The sequence below is a fragment of the Enhydra lutris genome, unplaced genomic scaffold (genome assembly GCF_002288905.1).
Source record: "Enhydra lutris kenyoni isolate GAN:26980312 unplaced genomic scaffold, ASM228890v2 scaffoldscaffold51, whole genome shotgun sequence".
NCBI lineage: Eukaryota > Metazoa > Chordata > Mammalia > Carnivora > Mustelidae > Enhydra > Enhydra lutris.
In genome coordinates this window covers 13,528,403-13,547,372 of record NW_019154135.1, presented here as the reverse complement: position 1 = coordinate 13,547,372, position 18,970 = coordinate 13,528,403, and the positions used below count along the sequence as shown (strand labels likewise).

The following is an 18,970-nucleotide window of genomic DNA, read 5'->3' as shown; positions in this document are numbered from 1 at the left end:
CCATTTGCAATAGCATCAAAGAAACAAATACTTAGGAATAAATTCAAGGAGGTAAATGATTTATACACCAAAAACTACAAAACATTGCTGAAAGAAATTAAAGAAGGCACAAGTGATATAAAGACACCTCACATTCCTGACCGGAAGACCTATTGTTAAGATGTCCCGACCACCCGAAGTGATCTACAGACTCAATGGCGCTTTTGCAGGAATGCATATGGAAACTTGAGCGGCCCCAAATATTCAAAAGCCATCTTGACAAAGAAGAACAAAGTTGGAAAACTCATGCTTCCTGTTTCAACAGTTACTACAAAGTCACGGTTCTCAAAACGGGTTTGGTACTGGAAAGACAGAGACCAGCGACGGCCTTTTCAACGCAGGCAGCTGGGAAAACTGAATGTTTGCACACGGAAGAATGAGGTTGGATGGTTACCGCTCAGCACACATGAAAACCAGCTCAAAATGGACCAAGATCTAAATGAAAGAAGTGAAACTGTAAAACTCTGAGAAGAAAACATAGGAGACAGTCTTCACGACGCTGAATTTAGTGATGGTTTTGATGCTAGGACCCTGAAAGCACGGGCAAAAGAGAAAATAAATTAGAATATGTCAAAGTGGAAGTGCTTCGTGCGTCAGAGGACATCGGCAAGGGTAACCCACAAAATGGGAGAAAACATTTGCAAAACACGCACCGGACAAGGAATTAATACCCAGAATACACAAAGAGGACCTGCAATTCGATGGCCAAACCACCCACTGCATTTAAAAGCAGGCAAGAGCGGAACAGACGTCTTGCCGGAGAAGACACACGGGAAGCCCGTGAGCACGAGGACGCTCAGCGCCATCCGTCCGAGGATGACGCGGCGCGGATCACGCCGTCGGGCCACTGGCCTCACACCCGACAGGCCGGCGGTCACTGAAACAATGGAAACGAGCAAGAGTCGGCCTTGTAGCGAGCAGTGAGCGGGTGTGTGGGCTCAGCAGACACTGGTGCTGCTGAGGGGACGCAGAGTGAGGTCCCCAAGGGCCAAACGTGGAATGCTCCTGGCGGCGACACGGCTCACAACAGCCGGAAGCTGGCACGAGCCGGGTGCCCGTCTGCGGACCAGGGGGACACTGCGGACCACCCCGCAGCCTCAGCCCAGAAGGAAGCTCTGACCCAGGCTACTACACGGACAGACGGATGCTGAGTGGGGAGAGCCAGTATACAGGGACACACCGCGTGACCCCACGTGCACACGGTCCCCAGCGCAGTCCAGTCCACAGATGAGAGCAGAGTGGGGGGCGCCGGGGATGGGCCGGGGAGCTGGTGTTCCATGGGGACAGAGCTCCTGTACCAGGAGATGAGAACGTTCTGGACGTGGGCAGCGAGCACGCTTAATGCCACTGAATTGGACACTCAAAATGATTAAGGTGAGACATTTTATTTTACACATATTTTACCACTTAAAAAAAAAAAAAAGATGGCAAGACGGAAGAACTTGGGTCTCTAAGGCGTAGTGACAGTCTGCAGCCTTCCTGACACCTGAGAAAGAAGCCACCCCTCGAATCAACCCGCCCTCTGCTTTCTCCAAATGCAGCTGGACGCACTCCAAAGCCACGTGTGGGAAGACCGCGCCCCTCCGCCCAGCTTCCCCCGAACCCGCCACCGCTGCTCTGTGGGGCCCTCAAACTTCCTGGCCAGGTGACTCTGTGTGGGGCTTGTTCTGGGCGTTAAGAGGGTTTCAACAGCATCCCTGGCTTCTACCCAGAGCACATTGGCAACACTGCCCCCCAGACCTCCTCAACGGTCTCCACCCCTCGCCAGATGCCCTGAAAGCACTTATCGTCCCCGTTGAGAACCACTGTCTCCCCATCACCTTTTTCTTTTTTTTTTTTTTATAAGATTTTATTCAATTATTTGACAGAGAGAGATCACAAGCAGGCGGGGGGTGGGTGGGAAGCAGGCTTCCTGCTGAGCAGAGAGGCTGATTCGAGACTTGAACCCAGGACCCCGGGATCATGAACTTAGTCAAGAGCAGAGGCTTGACAGACTGAGGCCCCAGGTGTTCTGAGAACCACAGGCCTATGGAAGCATCTGCTGAGCCCACGCACCTGCTCAGTGCTCGCTACAAGCGTGGGTGCCTTCCTCCCAGCTCGGCTGGGACCCCACCAAGGCCCCTCTAGGCTTCCCAAATCCTGCCTGTCCTTCACCACTCACGCCAAATCTTCCATCGGTGGGGGGGATGGTGGGGACCTCAACCACCACCCCAGACCCCAAATGGCTCCCCCTGCTCTAGGCATCACAGCACTCAGCCCTGCTGCCTTCTGTGTGTGTCTTTTGCTCCTGGAGGCTAAGTTCGTGATTCCAGGGGGCAGGGATCCTTAACACACGTAAGGGTCCGATCTACACATCTCGGTGGGCACCGGAGACTGTCCTGGAGGCTCAGCAGCAGTCCAGCTGTCTGGCTTTGTTCCTGCTTCCCAGTGCGGCAGCCACGAGCACCTTGGGAGGCTGCTTCTCCAGGCCCCTGCTGCGGTGGGGAAGGGCCCACAGGCCCATGGAGAGGGTGACCCAGGCCTGAGGCCAGCAGAAACCTTAGCTGTCAGCTTTATAGAACCCCACCCATGGACAAGACCCCAGATCCCTCCCAAAGGCCCCCTAGATGGGGCAGGTGGGCAGCCCGGACAATCTGTCCCTCGCTGCTGTGTCCATAAGCACCTCGGGCCCACCTCCAGGACCCACCAGAGACCTTAGCTCTCAACACACCAACATGCAGGCAGGGCTAAGCACACAGACGCCAGGCCGCCGAGCAGGGGCTGTCGGGATCCGAGCCAGTCATCCGGGCCGAGTGGGGACAGGTCTGCAAAGCTGAGCCTGGATGCTTGCTCTCTACCCAACAAGCACCGTGTGGCTCCCACGTTCCTCCCAGCCCTGGGAGCTGGGGAGCTGTCTTCACAGGGGCCATCTGTGGGGGTCCGCCTGTGGTGGTCCCTCAGGGTGCCACAGTCTCTGGACTTCCGAATCGGGGGTCAGTGAGTCAGACGGCGAGCTGCAGGACCCCAAGGAGCCTGGAGAAGGTCTGAAGCGGGGTCCCTAGGCGGGGAACCGCCCTGTCCAGGAGCAGATGGGGGAGGAAGGGATGGGCCTCTGACTTCACCAGAAAACCAAACTGCCTTGGCAACCAGATGCAGCCTGGGGCAGCCCCACAGTCTCTGCCTTGAGTCACAGAGGTGACACAGAGGGTGTGTCCAGGCTGCGGCTTCAGGGGGCAGAGTCCAGCCTGGTCAGTACATCCTTTCCTTCCACTTTGAACTGGAAACAGTCAAGAGCCTCGGGGAACAGGGATGGTCTCAGGGAAGAGCTTGGCCCTGTTGAGTCCCGGCCGGACCAGCGACGCCACTTGGCTCAGCCCTGCCTCTGCAGGCCTCACAGGCTGGTGGGGAGAGCAGCCCCGAGACTGGCTTTGTGGGGCCAAGGCAGTATGAGGGACATAAAGAGGGTGCCCAGCCCAGGCAGGGTGTCAGGAAGATTTGGAGAAAGCCACGGGCCAGCAAGAGTGTATCCAAATTTACACAAGAAGCAGATCAGCCATCCAGATCTCAATTTCAGACAATGAATAATTTTTTAGTGTATCACAAATATTGCATGAGACATACTTAGGCTAAAAAGGGACACTCTTGGGGCCCCTGGGTGGCTCAGTCGGTTAAGCGGCTGCCTCTAGCTCAGGTCATAATCCCAGGGTTCTGGGATCGAGCCCCACATTGGGCTCCCAGCTCAGCGGGGAGCTTGCTTCTCCCTCTCCCTCTGTCTGCCTCTCTGCCTACTTGTGATTTCTCTTCATCTCCTTAATAAATAAATATAATCTTTAAAAAAAAACAAGTCGACACACTTCATCACTGCACCTCACGATGCAGACCAGGCTCGGAGAAGGGACGGGACGAGCCTGAGTCACGCTCGCTCACCGAGGGTTCCAGAGTGGCATCTGCGATCTGAGCGCCGGCCCACTCTGTCCCAAGTCAGGTGGCACTGGCCTGGCTTGGCTTTCTGCAAGCGCCAGCTTCCCAACCTGCAGCACGCAGTAGGTGTGCAGGCATTAAGGCCTCCCCTGGCAAGGGAGTGCCTGGGACCCGCATCTTAGGGATAGGCCCCCGTGACTGGGGCGCACAACACGAGGGGCACTCTGGGCACAGCCACCCGCAGGGGCACTGGGGCTGCCTGACCTCACAGCGTGTCCCAACACAGGAACGCTTGTGTGGGTCACTTGACCCCACTCACAGATGAGACCCGGGGGGGGAAGCCAAGACAAGTGAGGGGCCTCGCTCGAAGCCCAGCTGGGCCAGCACGTCGTCTGAAGGCCTGTCGGCGTGGCGTTCCCGCTTGGCCGCAGGCTTGGGGTGAACCCCGAGCTGGTGTCCTGAGAGGGTGTCTGCCCAACGGGGTCCGGCCCCCTCCCCAGCGGGTGAGCACGGCTTCGCTTCCCAGGCACACCCGGCAGGGATGGACACCGGAGAGCCTTGAGGCAGGACATCCTGGCGCTCCCTCCCAGCAGGGGAAGCCAGCGGTGCCTCCTCACACGGATTCCACCCGCCCACCTGCTGCTACCCCAAGACCAAAGTGCGGGGTGCGCAGCTGCCAGCCGGGCACCCGCGCACTTCGTGCTCTGGGTCCAGAGGTTTCCAGGAACACAGTGTCCTCCCGCCCGTTATCACCCGCCGGCCTATCTGATCGGGTGCTCCCCAGCTTGAAAAACACCTGCCCGCTCACCTCCTGCGTTTTCAGCACATCACCACGTTATCTCTGACACAAGTCAGTTTTTTAGCTTTTCCCAATTTTGGTGACAACCACCTCTGACTCCTTTCGACCTCAGACGTGCTGGGCCCCCTCCCACCTGTTGTACTCCTACACGTCTGTACCCGTCTGTGTGCTCGCTGCGTGGGCACCCCACCCCTTCCGCCCCGGCTCAGCGCCGGCCCCTCGCAGGCCCCGGCCAGTGGAGCCCACAGCCTGGATGCGTCCGAGGCCTGACGCTCAGAGGCCCCTGGCCTGCCTGAATAGCGGCGCCGCTGAGGCTTCTGCGTGGGTTTGACTCTGCGGCAAAGGGGTGGGGTGGTCACTGCCAGCCTCCCCCGGGGGACCTTCTGCTTCGAGCTTGGAGCAGGCTCACCCCACCGTACCCCACCCAGGCCCAGGGTGCCCTTCCCATGCACGGTCTGTCCGGCTCTGGTTTGGACATCCATCAGATGGACAAGTCCCTTGAAGCCTCAGTTTCTCCATATACAAATTAAGTAAACAGACACAGCGGGGGCCTATCCTCAGGGTGGGGTGGGGACTGAATGAGATTTCTGAGCCCCGGGACACCCTCCCTCTGCGGGGTCTGGGCACAGAGACACACCACTTTCTCCACTGCCCCCGCCAGCTGGTGAGAGCGCCTGCCAGGCTGGCTACACTTCCTCGGGGGCAGAGAGTGGACCGTCCCGAAGTCACGCCCACCCCCTAGCCCTCACCTGCCCCTGCACTCAATGTGCTCAGCATGTCAAGGAATTTTCCTGGGGCTTGTTGAGGGGACGGGCATACAGCCCCGGCTCCATCCCCAGGCGGGGACAAAGGCCCAAACCAGCTCCCGTGGCCCCCACGGCTCCTGCATCTGCATCCAGGCTGGTTCTGGGACACAAGCCCACTGGCCAGAAGCACTGGAGGTAGCGGGCTCAGAGGGCCTAGAGCCATCTGGGAGAAGGCTGTGCGCAGCCAGGCCTCAGCGCCTCGCCTGCCCCAAGCAGGTGGACAGCGCCCCGTGGACTGAAGCCCTGCAGCCTGGTGGCTCCAGGCCTGCTAGAACCCCAGTGGCCCACTGGGGCTCGCTAGCAAAGCCCCGCCTGAGCGGCCCCTTCGCAAACCGCAGGTACCCAAGAATCCTCAAACACAACCGGACCAGAAACGTCGAGACCCCGCCCACCCCAAGCACGGACCGCACGCAGACGAAGTGGAGGCACAGCCTCCTCCCCCGCCACGCTGGCCGCAGGACGCCTGCAAGCCGGTGACAATGGTACCAGGACTCCGCCCTCTTAAGACCCCCACCTGCTGCCAGCGGTGGAGCAGTGGAAAGACGACCCACCTTCTAAGCCGCAGGCGGGGAGGCTGGGACCTGCTGGCTAGGCGGGGCACCCAACAGCCGGTGCACGCACCCCAGCAGCATGCGCACTCTGGGAACGCACACGTGTGCCCACGGGAGCGGGACAGGAGCCAGTGCCCCCGGCTCCGGGGCAGAGGCTGAATTTACGATGTGCCTGAATTTGTAAATGGAAGGACGGGGCTCCTAGCTGGGCAAGCCCACCTTCTCTGAGCTGCAGGGGAGGGAGGCTGGTCCGTCTGGCCGGCAGTGGGCTGGCCCAGGGACCCAGACGGGCCACTGCAGCCCTTCACAAGTGACCTCTGCTGGCCAGGCGGCCGCCATGCACAGCAGGCAAAGAGCCAGGCCCAGCCTCCCGGAAGCAATTTAATTCCCAAGGTTGCCAGGGATGAGCATCCCTTCCTGCTCGTGGAAAACCCGAGTCAGGATGGCTGCAGTCTGTTGTCACGAAGCACGGGGCCAGCCTGGCTGGGGCTCCCCGGAATCCAGTCCAGCCAGCGGGGAAGCTCGGTGCGCAGCCCTGGAAGGGGCCCCGGGAGATGGCGAGGCTGCGGAGACCTCAGGAAGGCACGGCTGTGGGTCTGCGTCTCTCTTTCCGATGTCTGAAGCTGCACAGGGGATTCTGGGTCTTGGCCTTCTGCTGGGCAAAGCCACAGGTTAGCCTGAGAGCACCAGATGTCTGTCTGCCTAGATGGACTCAGGGAGGGGAGAGGTGTGGCCCCTTGGCAAGGCCCTACAGGCCACGAGCCAAGGACAGAAGCCACTCTGGTCATCCTCTGCAGCCCACTAAACACCACCTTCCTCTTCCCACCGTCTGGAGCACGGGCCAGGTCGTAAGGACAGAAAAGCAAACCGTCCTGTGCTCTTGAAGCTGCTTGGGGGTGGCCCAGCGAGTGTCTGACCCTCACGACTCCCCCCCTCAACCGAAGAGTCTGGGGCCAGGTCTGGGGCCTTGCTCATCCCTCCCAAAGGCAAGGAGTGCGCGCACTGTGATGACACAGGAGGAGGGAGGGGGGAGCCCTGCGGCGCAGCCACGGCCCCGGCACACGCACCTGGACCTTCCTGGAGGCCAGCTTCCTTCGCTTCTTGTGAGGACGCACGAGGCCGCGCAGAGCAGGGGGAACTAGAAGAAGCATAGACTCAGCCGCGGCCACGGCCCCTCGCAGCCCACCCCTCCTCCAGCCGGCGCCCAGCCAGCGGCCCGGCTCCGACCCCGCGCCTGGCACACCGGCCCCACCTCTGACGGGCCCAGGGCTGCAAGAACGGCGCCGCAGGGGTGAGGCCACAGAAACCCGTGCTGAATCCCTCCCCGGCTGCCCTGATGTCCCTCACAGTAAGCACGTGGCAGAAAGAAAAGTACGCATGTTTCCAAGATAAAAAAATACCGCTAAAATACAAGAGATCTCCGTGTAATTTCTCCCTACCTGGCCCATAATTACACGTCCACCCGGCACAACGGGCCTCTCCCCCCATAGCCTTCCGACACCCACGGCCACACGGTCACTGCTGCCACCTGTGGCATGACCCTTGGCGTCCGGCCTCACCTCCACCTGACCTCGGCAGGGCCCCAGCTCTCGACATGCCTCCACACCCCACGGCTGCCCTCTCCCCACTCACCCTGACCCTTGAGGCCCTCCGGCCTCACACTCCTGCCAGAGACTTTGCTCCTACAGGGCAGAGGAAGGGGGTCCCTGGTCCCCACGTGGCCGACAGGCCCGTTCTCTCCGGGGCCGACAGACTCCAGCTGCCCCACCCCATCTTTGCCTGGTGACTGGCCCCGTGTCCTCTGACAGGGGCGGCACCGCCTCCCGCCCGTGACACCCCCTTCCACACCTCCCTCCGTGTCTGCCTGGCCCCTTCCCAGCTCCTGCCCTCAGGCACCTGGGCTCCATGCGGACTCTGCCCACACCCACGGCACGGGGGTCCCCCACACTGCCTGCTTCTCACGTCCGCAGCAGAGGGAGCTCCCGTCTGCCTGGGTGCAGGGAGAGCGTGCCCGCATCTAAGCAGATGTGTCTGTGTGAACTCATGCACGTGCCGGCCGCCCGGCCTCCGAGGTCCCGCCTCAGCCCGGCACACACGGTGGTCCCCCCACTTACCCAGGTAGTCAGGGACGTGGCCCAGGTGAGGCTTCACCACGGCAGGGTGCAACGGCAGGTCGTGCCGCAGCAGCTGGAGGTCCCGGGGGTTGTCTTCAAAGTACGTCTGTGGGGGACGGGCGCACGGCAGGGTCAGTCTGCCTTCCGTGGCTCCGCGGAGGCCTCTGAGAGGGTGTGCTGTGCCCTCCCGGAGCCACCGCAGCGCTGGTCTCCCACCTCCCTCAGGCGCCACGTCTGCGGGGACACGGCCCTTCCTGTGAGGCAGCCGCGCCCCACACGCTCTCCACGCAGGGCCCCACGCGGGCCACCTCCCCCAAGCGTGTGCCTTCGCCTAGCAGGTCCCCAGGGCGCCCTCCCCACGGCAACGTGTCCCGAGGACAACTCCGCAGTGGCGGTCACGCGTCTCCCACGGACGCCAAGCCTCACCTTGAGCCTCTCCGAGTGCAGAAGCTCCTCCTTGATCTCCTTCAGCCTTGCCTCTCGAATGGCCTGTTTGGTCACCGAGCGCATGGCATCCTGGGCATACACACCAAAGGTCAGGATGGCAGCGGGGCAGGGCACTGCCCTGTCCTCCCTTGTGCCTGCCTCAGTGCTCAGTGGCAGGGGCCTAGCCGGGGGACTCGCCCACCCACACGAGCACAGACCCCACTCACCTGGCAGCGATAGCGGAAGCCCTCAATCTCCTCCATGCGGAGCTGGTAGGGGAGCAGGACAGGGGCCCCGTTCTCTGTGGAGAGAGAGCACAGCAGTGAGGGTCCCCTGAAGGTTCAGGGCGGGTCTACCGGAGGCCATCTGCCCAGAGCCCCCAGCCCCTCCCGAGGACGAAGCAGCCCGGCCCCCAGCCCACACCTTCCCTGCGAGGTGCACGTGCGGTGAAACGCCCAAGTCCCGTGGACGGCCCACAACAGCTGGTCCAGCACAGTGTGCCGGGGCGGCCTCTAGGGCCCTGGGTGCCTGTCACAGCAGCTTCACCACCTGCCTACCTCCCCATCCTCCTCCCCCACAGCCACTCTGGACGCTCAACACCCGCGACAGAGTGGCGTCTCAGTGCGGAAGTAGCCCTCACGCTCTCGCCAGCCAGCGCCCCAGACCCCGCCTGCATGAGCCCACACTGTCCGTCCCAGACCCCCAACACAGGCAGGAACGAGGCCCCTTTGGGGAGCCCCCTGGCCGGCGGACGGCCCTCCCCACGCCTCCTCTGCCGGCCTCCACTCACAGCCGGGAACAGCGGCAACTGCACGGCCACAGTGTCGCCTCCGGAAGGCCCTGGGGGCGCCCAGGCTTGGGCCTGGCAACTTGGGAGTCAGAGAAGGACCCCCTGCCCCCCGATGAGCTCCCTCTCCTAGGTCCCCTCCTGAGACACCACCAGCCCCATCTCCCAAGACCCCCTCTCCCCTCCCTTGGCTCTTCTGCCCCTTGAGTCTGGACCTCGGCTTGCGCATCTCGGAGGACCCTGCCTGCCACCCAGGGCGGGATGAGGATGGGGCAGGAAGGAAGCACATGGCGGGGCCGAGCGGGAGGTGCTGCCATCACCACCGCTGAGCCTAAGGCGTCACGGGAAGAGAGTGCAAGGTTCTTACCTCCGAGAAGCTCCTCGATCGTGTGCAAGTGAGACTGCTCAGTGGGCAGCACGAAGGTCAAAACCATGCCCGGGTTGTTGGCACGTGCCGTCCTGCAAGAACAGAGCACCCAGCTAAACCTCTGGCCCGAGGTCCCGGTGCCTGCCCACCACACCCCAGCTCTCCCACCTGCCAGCTCGGTGGATGTAAGCCTCGGGGGTGGGCGGCAGGTCAAAGTTGAGCACAGCAGACACGTGATGGAAGTCTATGCCGCGGGCCACACCTGCCTCCGGGTCAGAAGCCCTGTGGGGAGACGTCCCAACGTCAGACCGACCCCCCACCAAGGTCAGCAATCTCAAGCCACTTACCAGTAAAATCACTTAATAAACCCTTATAACAAATCAGAGAACTCTAACAGGTTGAAAACTCTAAAATCAGGAATGAGGACTATGTCAGAAGCTGGGGTAGCGGGGGTGGCTGAGCCCTCGCCCTGACCTCAATGCCTCAGGAAGGACAGAACTCACCGCAACACAGGGCAACCTGACGACCGCCCCCACACAGCCTGCTGGGCAGACGCTGGGTTCCCAATCCCTTCGGAAACCCCCTCCGGACAGGTCACAGCTGTGCGCCCAGCACAGGCTGCACGACGACCCGACAGCCACAGGGTGGGCCCTGACTGCTGCCCCGGAGTACGTGCACGCTTGCCCTTCACTCTTCTCCAGACCGTGGCAGCCGAGCGAGGCCCCCACCAGCGGCCAGACCCCAAAGCAGGACGCCTTGCTCGGAGACTCCAGTTTCACCACCTTCTGAAAGACTGAGAAACAGGCCCTGCAGTGCGCCAGGGAAGGGACTCACCTGTCCCCCTTGGAGCCTCGGGCCCGACGCTTGCCCTTGACGGGGGCCCCCAGGACTTCGGCGTCGGTCGCTATGACACAGTCGTAGAAACCCTGGTTGAACTGGGAGATGATATGGCACCTACAGCCCAAGAGCGGAGGAAGCCTCAGCCCCAGAGCCAGTCGGGGGCCCCCTCCCACCCCCGACATCATCACGACCGTCATCCCGACTCTTCCCTCTTCTCCAGCTCTGCTCCTGCGTAGCCTTCACACCTCAGCTCCTCAGCTGAAGACGAAGCGACAGCGGAATTCTCAGGGCCATGACACAGAATCTCAGTAGAGTCGGTCGAGCCCATAGCCTGGCCTCCACCTCCCACTGAAGACACAGGCGCACCCCCCACCCCCGCCCCATCTCCCCCTCCCAAGTCTCAGCTGAGGGGCCTGGCTGCCCACCTGGAGCACAGCGGGAGCTCTCCGTTGAGCACACAGGCGGGGATGCTGAACTGCTCCAGGAACAGGCGCAGCCGGTAACTCCTCTCCAGAGTGTTGACAAAGAGCAGGGACTTGCCTCGGACCAACGACAGCTTGAGCAGGGCATACAGCAGCAGGAACTTGTCTTCCTCCGTCTGGCAGACCACCTGGAACTGCCGCAGCTGGTCTGGCCCTGGCAGCTGGGACTCCTGCAGCTTGAGAGTCACCTGTAGGGAAAGAGCCCCATGGTCAGGAAAGAGAAGGAGACGGAAGAGCCCCAAGCTGCTGGCTCAAAGCAGGGCAGCCCACGTCCCCTCCCACTGGGGGCGTGACAACTCAATGCGCCCCAGCCGTGCGCTTTGCAGAGGATATAAGGTTAGGAGGTGTTGCAAGCACAAAAGAGAGAACACACGGAAAATGAGGACACGGACCTACAGCAATAAGCTCTCAGGAGAACCAAGTTCATGTGCGTGAGAGCTTTGGCTGTGCTGCTCAAAGCAGCCCTTCTGAGTCTCAGGGGTCCCTGCTTCTGCCTTCAGGTAAGCGTGTCTGGACCACCCCTAGCAAACACCAGCAATGACGTAGCGACTGCAGACTAATAGATGGGGTGTGCTGAGGACCACCAGCTTCTGGTGACTCAGGACCAGGGGGCTAACCCGCTAACGAGTGTCCCACCCGAAATACCAGAGAACTCCTTTGAGCAGCAAGTGTCACGTCCTGGGCCCCAGAAGCTTACTGGATTATGGAGTACCAGCTCCTTGAGTGCTTGTACGTCCTCATTAAAGGTAGCTGACATCAGAAACGCCTGGTAAATCCGGGGCAGATGACTAGAATCAAACAGAGCCCATCAGCCTCTAGCTCCAGGACCTAGGGCCAGTCCCGGCCTCACACACCCCTTCCTTACCAGAGCAGACTCTTGAGCTCCTCCTCGAAGCCGAAGGAGAAGAGAAGGTCGGCCTCATCCAGCACCAGCAGCTCCAGGGAGTCTCGCAGGACCAAACTGGCCTGCTGCAAGTGGTTCAAGATGCGCGATGGGGTCCCCACGACGATGTCGGGCTTCTCCATCAGCACAGCTCTGCAGGTGGGCAACACCTCCGTGTTGGGGAGTACGCACCCACCCAAGCCTCACCCCGGCCGGCCCTGTTTGCTGCACACCAACCCAGCAAACCCAATCCCACATTCCCGCACAGGCTCACTCCTCCGCGGCCCTGGGGCTCTCACCCACCGCTGAGAGGCAGTGTCCTCAGCAGCTGAGACGTCGGCCACCCGGATGTCTCGAGCGCAGTGAGCAGCCAGCTGCTGGATCATGGACCGGGCCTGGCGTGCCAGCTCCTTGGTGGGCACCAGGACGAGCCCTCTCACGGCCTGCTCTACTGCAGGGCCCGTCTGCAACAGCACGAATGACAGGCGTCAGCCCGCCGGCCGGCATCCTCGGAGCCACCTGACCCCTGCAGTCTGACCCAATGCTGGGGCCTTCCACACGACTTAGCTGTGTTCTGACCAACCCTCACTGAGGGCCACCCTCCCCAGGACAGAAGGAGGGCGGAACAGAGCTCTTTCCCCGCGCACTGACCCTCAAAGGACGCCACTCCGTGGTTAGCACGTTACTGATCACACAGCAGCCAGAGCGCTGCACGGTCCCCTGAACCCCACAAGCACGACTGAGAGAAGCTTCCGCTTCTTAAAGTAGGTGAAGAGAAAGAGATGCGCTTTCTCTTCACAGAAGGAAGACAGCACAGAAGGATGACAGCAGCGCCCGGGCCGGGGCCAGGCGACCCGAATGCAGCCGGAGTGCGGAGCACAGAGGCACCCCGGGCCGGCCTTCGGGAGCCCCGGCCCCCCCACCCGCCGCCGCGACCCACCGCCTTCCTGTGGAGCAGCAGCTGCAGCGCGGGAAGAGCGTACGCGGCCGTCTTCCCCGAGCCCGTGCGGGCCCGCGCCAGCAGGTCCTTCCCCTCCAGGGCCAGCGGGATGGCCTTCTCCTGGATCAGCGTGGGTCGCGACCAGCCTAGGTCGGCGACGGCCTAGGAGACACGACGCGCGGCTCAGCGCGCCGCCCCTCCGCCGCCCCCAGCCCCGCTGGCCCGGCCGCTCAGCCCTCCCCGGTACCTGCAGGAGCCGGGGGTCGAGGCCCATGTGCTCGAAGCCCAACGCCTCCGGGTCCGCCATGTCGCGGCTCTGCGGGGACACCGCGCACGCGCGCACGGCAGGAAGGGCGCGACGGCGCGTGGGGCGCCGCCACCAATCAGCTTCGCGGGCACGGCCCCCTCCCGGAAGTGCTGGAGCCTGGGCTTCCGGCGGCCGGCGGGGTTGTGCGGCTGCGCAGGTGCGCGAGCCCGGGGTCTCGGGGGAGGCGGGGCAGGCGCCGGCCGCAACGGCCTCTGGGGCCTAGTCCCTGCTCACGGCTCTCCCTGGCTTCACCGCGCTTCCCTCAGCGGCTCTTGCGGTGACCTACGACGTGCGGTGCCCGGCGGGCCGGTCCTGGGGGTGCCAGCACGCGGTCCGGGGGCACGGGCGGGCGGAGCTCGAGAGACAGAGGTGGGCTGGCCTGTGGCTGCCCGTCGGCCACCGGAGCAGCGTAACTAACAAGGACTCGGTCCCCAGCTGTGTCGGCTCGCTCTCGCGGCCTAGCCGGTCACCACGGGCCCAGCGGCACGAAGCGGCCCAGCTCCTCTGCTGTGGTTCCGCCGCTGTCCTGCAAGGTCTCGCGGGGCTGCTGTCGTCCTGGAGACCCGGAGGGACGCTTCCTCCCTTGCCCTCCCAGTTGCCTGCGCCCCACTTCTTCCTCCGAGCCAGCGCCGGAGGCCGGAGTCCTCACGTCCCACCATGGCGACCCCTGGCCGCCACTTTTCACAAACCTGGAGATGACCCTGCGCTCGCCCGCCTAGTCCGAGACCATCTGTCTTAGAGTCCGTCGGTAGCAACCTTCGTTCCCTTTTGCCCAGAGCCGGAGACGAGGCCTCGCCCCCCACGCGCGTTTTGTAGGAAGGATGTGGTACAGTCTAAGCAAGCAAGAATTCCAGAACAGAACTAGGGTAATTTTGGGAGGAATAACAGAATTACCTCAACGTAGCCAAACTGGTTTCTAAACGCAACTTCTCCCGACCGTGGAGTGTCTGTGGATGTCACACGGCAGCGTGGAAGTCCTCCCCACAGCCGCCACCTGCTGGCCCATCCTCCTGCCATCCGTTCCTACCTGCCCCAGCAGTAGGACAAGCGCTCCTTCCCGTCAAACCTTCACAAGGGAAACATGGACCTTGGGAGCTACTGGCAGAAATCAAGATGCACTGACTTGTGCCTACAGCTGGACAGACCACCAAAGGCTGCAGGGTTGCCTGCCCTCCCACAGCCCACCAGAACAGCCACGGTGGCAGAGACATGTTCCCTGCCTGACCTGTCCCGTAGTTCCCGGGAAGCTCAGGCTAGAGGCCCACGCCGCTAACCATCTCATTTTCTCCGGGTTCATTCTAACGTGAGAAAACTGAAAACCATCCTGAATACCCAGCTTTAGAGAAGTCAGTTAGGGTAATTTCACCTCGCTGGACCATTAGCCATCCAGAATGAGACATAGGAGGAGCACCTGGTTTTTAAAATACAAAAATATTAAATGACAGAGCCTAGAAACAAACTTGCATGTATTTTTATGGGTAAAAATAGGTACATATACAGAGCAGTTTAGAACATGGAGAAAAAGACTTTGCTCTGTTGATCTACATCTATGATCTACATCTATTATGTGATCTATGATCTACATCTATTATGTGATCTATGATCACATGAGCAATGTGTACTAATACGGATGACAAAGCCCTAGAGAAGCAAGGGCAGCCGGTTTTCATGTGGCAGAAGGCAGTGTACTAAGATACTTCAGTGTAAGTCGAAACAGGCGCTTCATCACCTCACATGGTTCCCTGCTGGTGGGCCCTCTGGGGTGACCTCTGTGAATGGACAAACCCTGGCAGCATGAGCCCCCCTGCGGACGTCCCACCCACTGAAGGTCAGCACAGTAGCCCGCAAGGCTGGGGCCTCTCTTCCACCCCGATCTGTGCTTCCCGTCTGCCCACAGCCTCTTAGTTCACTTCAAACACAGCTACTACAACACATTTTATTTCACTGGAAAAATCTGTATGAAGAACCAAATGTGGTTCCTGTGAAGAAACATTTAGCACAGCTTAAATAAAAGTGAAGAAAAGAGGGAGGGGAGGATGGCCCTGCCTGTTCTAGTTCTGCCACCACCTCACTCTGGGGCCCCAAGGGATGGAAATGCCCGGTGTCCCAGGGAGTCCCTGCTCGGCCCTCTCGGAAGGCCCCGAGAGCACCTGTGGTGACCGCAAGCTGCAGTGGCCCTTAGCAGAAACGTACGGGCACACAGAAAGCAGACGAGGCCGCACTGGTGTTTTCAGCTAGTCACACACAGGCAGGAACACTTCAACTAGGAAGTAAAATATATATAATTTATCAAAAAATAGTTCTAATATATAGAAAAAACATTTCAATCCTCTGAGGCCTCTGCCCCTTATTTACATTCACAAAGCCACTGAGCAAACCCAGGACTCAAGAGGGACAGTGAGGCAGGGCCTCCCTGGTGGGGCGTTTCAGCTGCCTACTGCCTAAGTAGACGTAAAGAGAGAAGTTAAAGGAATAGCAGAGACTTTTTTCAATTGCTCTTTTTGTAAGAGGAGGAGGGGAGTCACTGCAGATGAAACAAGGCAGACTTCATCCGGGGTCAGTTTCGATTCTGAACAAACCCCAAAACAGACCTTTGAAAACCTGGACCAACGTCCTGGGTCCTTGAGAACCCGTGTGAGCGAGTGGCTGATGTGAGCACTTTGTTGCCATGGAACCGATGTGGCTTGTATTCTTTTTTCATTTTCTTTCCCTCAAAATCCAGGCGGATACGGTATTGGGTGGGGAAAGTACGAAATAATCGAGGTGAAGGGGAGGGATCGTACGGAGAGGATACTACACCAGCTTCTTGGCCTCAAAGAAGCTTTTGAGGTGACGCATCTGCCAGATTCCAGTGAGGATGAGAATGACCGTCTGAGCGATTGACCACCACAGGACCCTCTGGTTGGTGCTCTCGCTGGTGAGACGGAAGCGCTCTTCACGATACTGTGTAGGACAACAGGCCGGGATTAAACGTGCAGGACAGGTGGTCCCTGCTGTTGTGAGGCCCTTCCCCTGTGCGAAATTCAGCTTCAGGACCAAATGCCTCCTGAGACGCTGCCTCGGATTCCGCGGGGAGTGCCCCGGGAGAGTGCCGCGCGCCCCTCCACAACCAGCTCTGCCAGGCTGGGAGCGGTGCTCCATGCACTTCAGTCTGCAAAGCTTGGAAGCGGCCAGGCACACGGACACCCTCCACCCCATTCTCTGAACAGCTGAGCTCCTAAGCGGGGAAGGCCTTAAACAGAAACTTCCAGGGGGCATGGCGGGCACAAAGGTCATCTGCCACGTCCGAGTACGGTCATACGCATGCTTACCCTCTGGTAATCCTGCTCCTTCTGGATCTGTTCCACCTGATCGAGCAGCTGGCGGGCTCGGAGCTGGAGCTCTGTCAGCTTGTCCTTGGCGGCGATCTCGGGGTAGTTGTTGGCGTGCTCCCCAACCTGGATGTCCAGGTGCACGCGCTGGAAAGACACGGGGTGGAGCCCCAGAGCCCCAAGGTTGGAAACCCTCGGATTCTCCGTTACAGGTTGGGGAACCTATTCTCGTCCCTAGCAGTGAGACAGAAATGCTACACCTATCTCTGATTGTGACTGTGTCCCAAAGTGTCCCAAATGACGGTGGCTGTTAGGTCAGAACTCGGCAGAATCAGAGGAAAGATTCTGAGCTCTGGCCAAAGAGGCAATCCTCTTACCAGTCTGCCGCCAGCGAAGAGAGCCATCCTGGTGGAGTTCGAGTGCAGGCAGATCTGATGGTCACCGGGTGTGTGGGAGGTGAAGGTAAAGCGGCCCTCGGAGCCGTACTGCCGGGACAGCACCACCTGCAACGGGACACACCGTGACAGCCCCCACCTGCACGGTGCCCTGTCCTCGGAGCCCTGCACGGCCCAGAGAAGTCGGGGAAGCGTGGCCTCCTGGAGGCTGCAGGGCGCCCGTGCGAGCACGACCAGCAGTGGCCCTACCTTGCCTTCGGGGTCCTTCACCTCCACATGCATGCCCAGGCCGGGGGTCGAGGGCAGGAAGACCTCCTTCTGCTTGTCCCACATCTGGGTGCGGTAGTTCCCTGCGGAGCAGACACAGCCGTCACGACCCGCCTGCTCCAGCCGGCTCCCACACTCCGCGGGGCGCCGTGGCCGCGTCTCGGGGACACACAGGGCCCTGTCCTCCCTCGCCCCGCCTGACCGATGACCATGGTCTCGTCGGGGATCTCCTCAATGAAGCAGCGCTTCTCGGTCTCGCCGATGTGGAAGTAGAGCCCTCGGGCGCAGGCTGCGCACAGCGCAAGCAGCAGCAGCGCCGGTCGTCCCATTGCCCGCCGCCACCCGCCCCGACACCTGCCAACGCGAGCCCTCCGCCCGTCGCGCATGCGCGCGCCTGCGCCCCAGTCCGGCCGACGCCACAGAGCCGAGCGCAGAGCGCGCATGCGCCATGACGCTCGCGCTGCGTGCGTCTGGCTCCGTCGCTAGGCCTGGCGGAGAGGAGAGTACGCATGCGAAGGACTCTGGGATCCCTTTGTCGCTTTGCGGGAGACGATACTTTGTTCGACACCTACCTGCGCGCCTCCTCTCCCCTGCGCGCATGCGCAAGCCTGCGCCCGGCTTCCAGGAGAGGCTGCATAGCCGGACTCGGGGCGCTTATGTGGCGATTAGCTCGCGACCCGCTCCTCCGCGGGCGGGACGTGGTGGGGGTCTCGCACTGGAGAGGGGGAGGGGTCGTGGGGTCCCGCGCGGGGGAAGGAACGTGGGGGCGTGGGGTCCAGCGGGGGGGACACAAGGGATCCCATCCAAGGGATGGAGCGTGGGGAAGGGACGTTGGGAGAAGGAGTCCCAGGCGGGGAAGGGAGCGTGGGGGCGTCGGGTCCAGCACTTGGGAAGGAGCTGGGAGAGGAGGGGTCCCGCGCGGAAGGTGGGGCGGGGGCTGCCCGAGCTTGTGGGGCTGTGTCACTCGGAGTGGTGACCGCCACGCGTGACCTGTGACCCGGCTGTTGTGCTGGAATTTCCTGACCCTTGCGTGGGAGGGACTCACTGGGCGCGGGGCAGGGGGTTGCCAGGTACCGCACTGATGGTAAAGGAGATGTGGTGGGCGTGGCACGGGGACTAATGAAGAAAAGGGTCCCTTCCTTAAGTTTTTACTAGACTCTGCAGGGCGGAGCGTGTGGTCGAGTCCGTCTTATTTTGTCCCCTCAGGGCCTGTGGTTTTCTACCAGCCGGTCAGACTGAACTACTCTCTGTGTCCTAGGTGAGGGCTGAGGACCTGTAGGGGCCCCCGGGAGGTGCAGCGTGCCTATGCTGAGAGCCGTCCTTGCAGAAAAGCGCTGCAGCGGGGCTCTGGGTGCTCTGGGCATGGCTGGTGTTGCGTGTGCTGCTGTGTATCCTGTAAGTTCTGGTTCTGAGCCAACACAGGTATCCTGGGGGATCAAAGAAAATCATTTAAAAGGGAAGCTTCCCCAGTAGTTGTGTGAGGACCCAAAGCCTCTGTTTAAAGCCCTCTTCTTCAGAAGCTGGAAACTCTGATTTTTAAATACAGGCATTTAGCTCACTTCCTTCTAATGGAATGGACAATAAATAATCTTCGGCCACCTTCTGTGGTCTGATCCCAGTTCCGATCTGAGGGACGGGCTTGGGTTAACGGTCTCGACCCATGCGCCGTTGCAGCCCCTCCACCCCCGCTTCCGTTGCACTAAGCGCTGCAAAATGAGACTGAAAATCTGGGCTAAAAAAAACGGAGGGCGAGAAT

At 61.0% G+C, this 18,970-nt stretch overlaps 2 protein-coding genes across 3 annotated transcripts; both read right to left on the bottom strand.

The window, feature by feature from the left end:
• Positions 1 to 6,462: 6,462 nt before the first annotated feature.
• LOC111157055 (DEAD-box helicase 56) lies at positions 6,463 to 13,289 on the bottom strand. 2 transcript variants are annotated; one of them, XM_022518268.1, is made up of 14 exons: positions 13,182 to 13,288; positions 12,935 to 13,096; positions 12,298 to 12,458; positions 11,977 to 12,147; positions 11,809 to 11,899; positions 11,055 to 11,299; positions 10,624 to 10,743; positions 9,958 to 10,071; positions 9,790 to 9,881; positions 8,863 to 8,936; positions 8,636 to 8,725; positions 8,210 to 8,315; positions 7,163 to 7,233; positions 6,463 to 6,747 (listed from the first exon to the last, which is right to left on the bottom strand). In XM_022518268.1, the coding sequence occupies exons 1-14, from the start codon at positions 13,239 to 13,241 to the stop codon at positions 6,670 to 6,672; spliced, it is 1,635 nt and encodes a 544-aa protein (XP_022373976.1). In that variant the 5' UTR covers positions 13,242 to 13,288; the 3' UTR covers positions 6,463 to 6,669. The 2 variants fall into 2 exon arrangements, with proteins under 2 accessions (XP_022373976.1, XP_022373977.1); XM_022518269.1 differs by lacking the exon at positions 10,624 to 10,743 and having other exon boundaries at positions 13,182 to 13,289.
• Positions 13,290 to 15,163: 1,874 nt separating this feature from the next.
• Positions 15,164 to 17,597, bottom strand: LOC111157031 (transmembrane p24 trafficking protein 4). Its single transcript, XM_022518235.1, has 5 exons — positions 17,417 to 17,597; positions 17,197 to 17,297; positions 16,930 to 17,055; positions 16,553 to 16,699; positions 15,164 to 16,184 (listed from the first exon to the last, which is right to left on the bottom strand). The coding sequence occupies exons 1-5, from the start codon at positions 17,541 to 17,543 to the stop codon at positions 16,035 to 16,037; spliced, it is 651 nt and encodes a 216-aa protein (XP_022373943.1). The 5' UTR covers positions 17,544 to 17,597; the 3' UTR covers positions 15,164 to 16,034.
• Between the last annotated feature and the right edge of the window lie 1,373 nt (positions 17,598 to 18,970).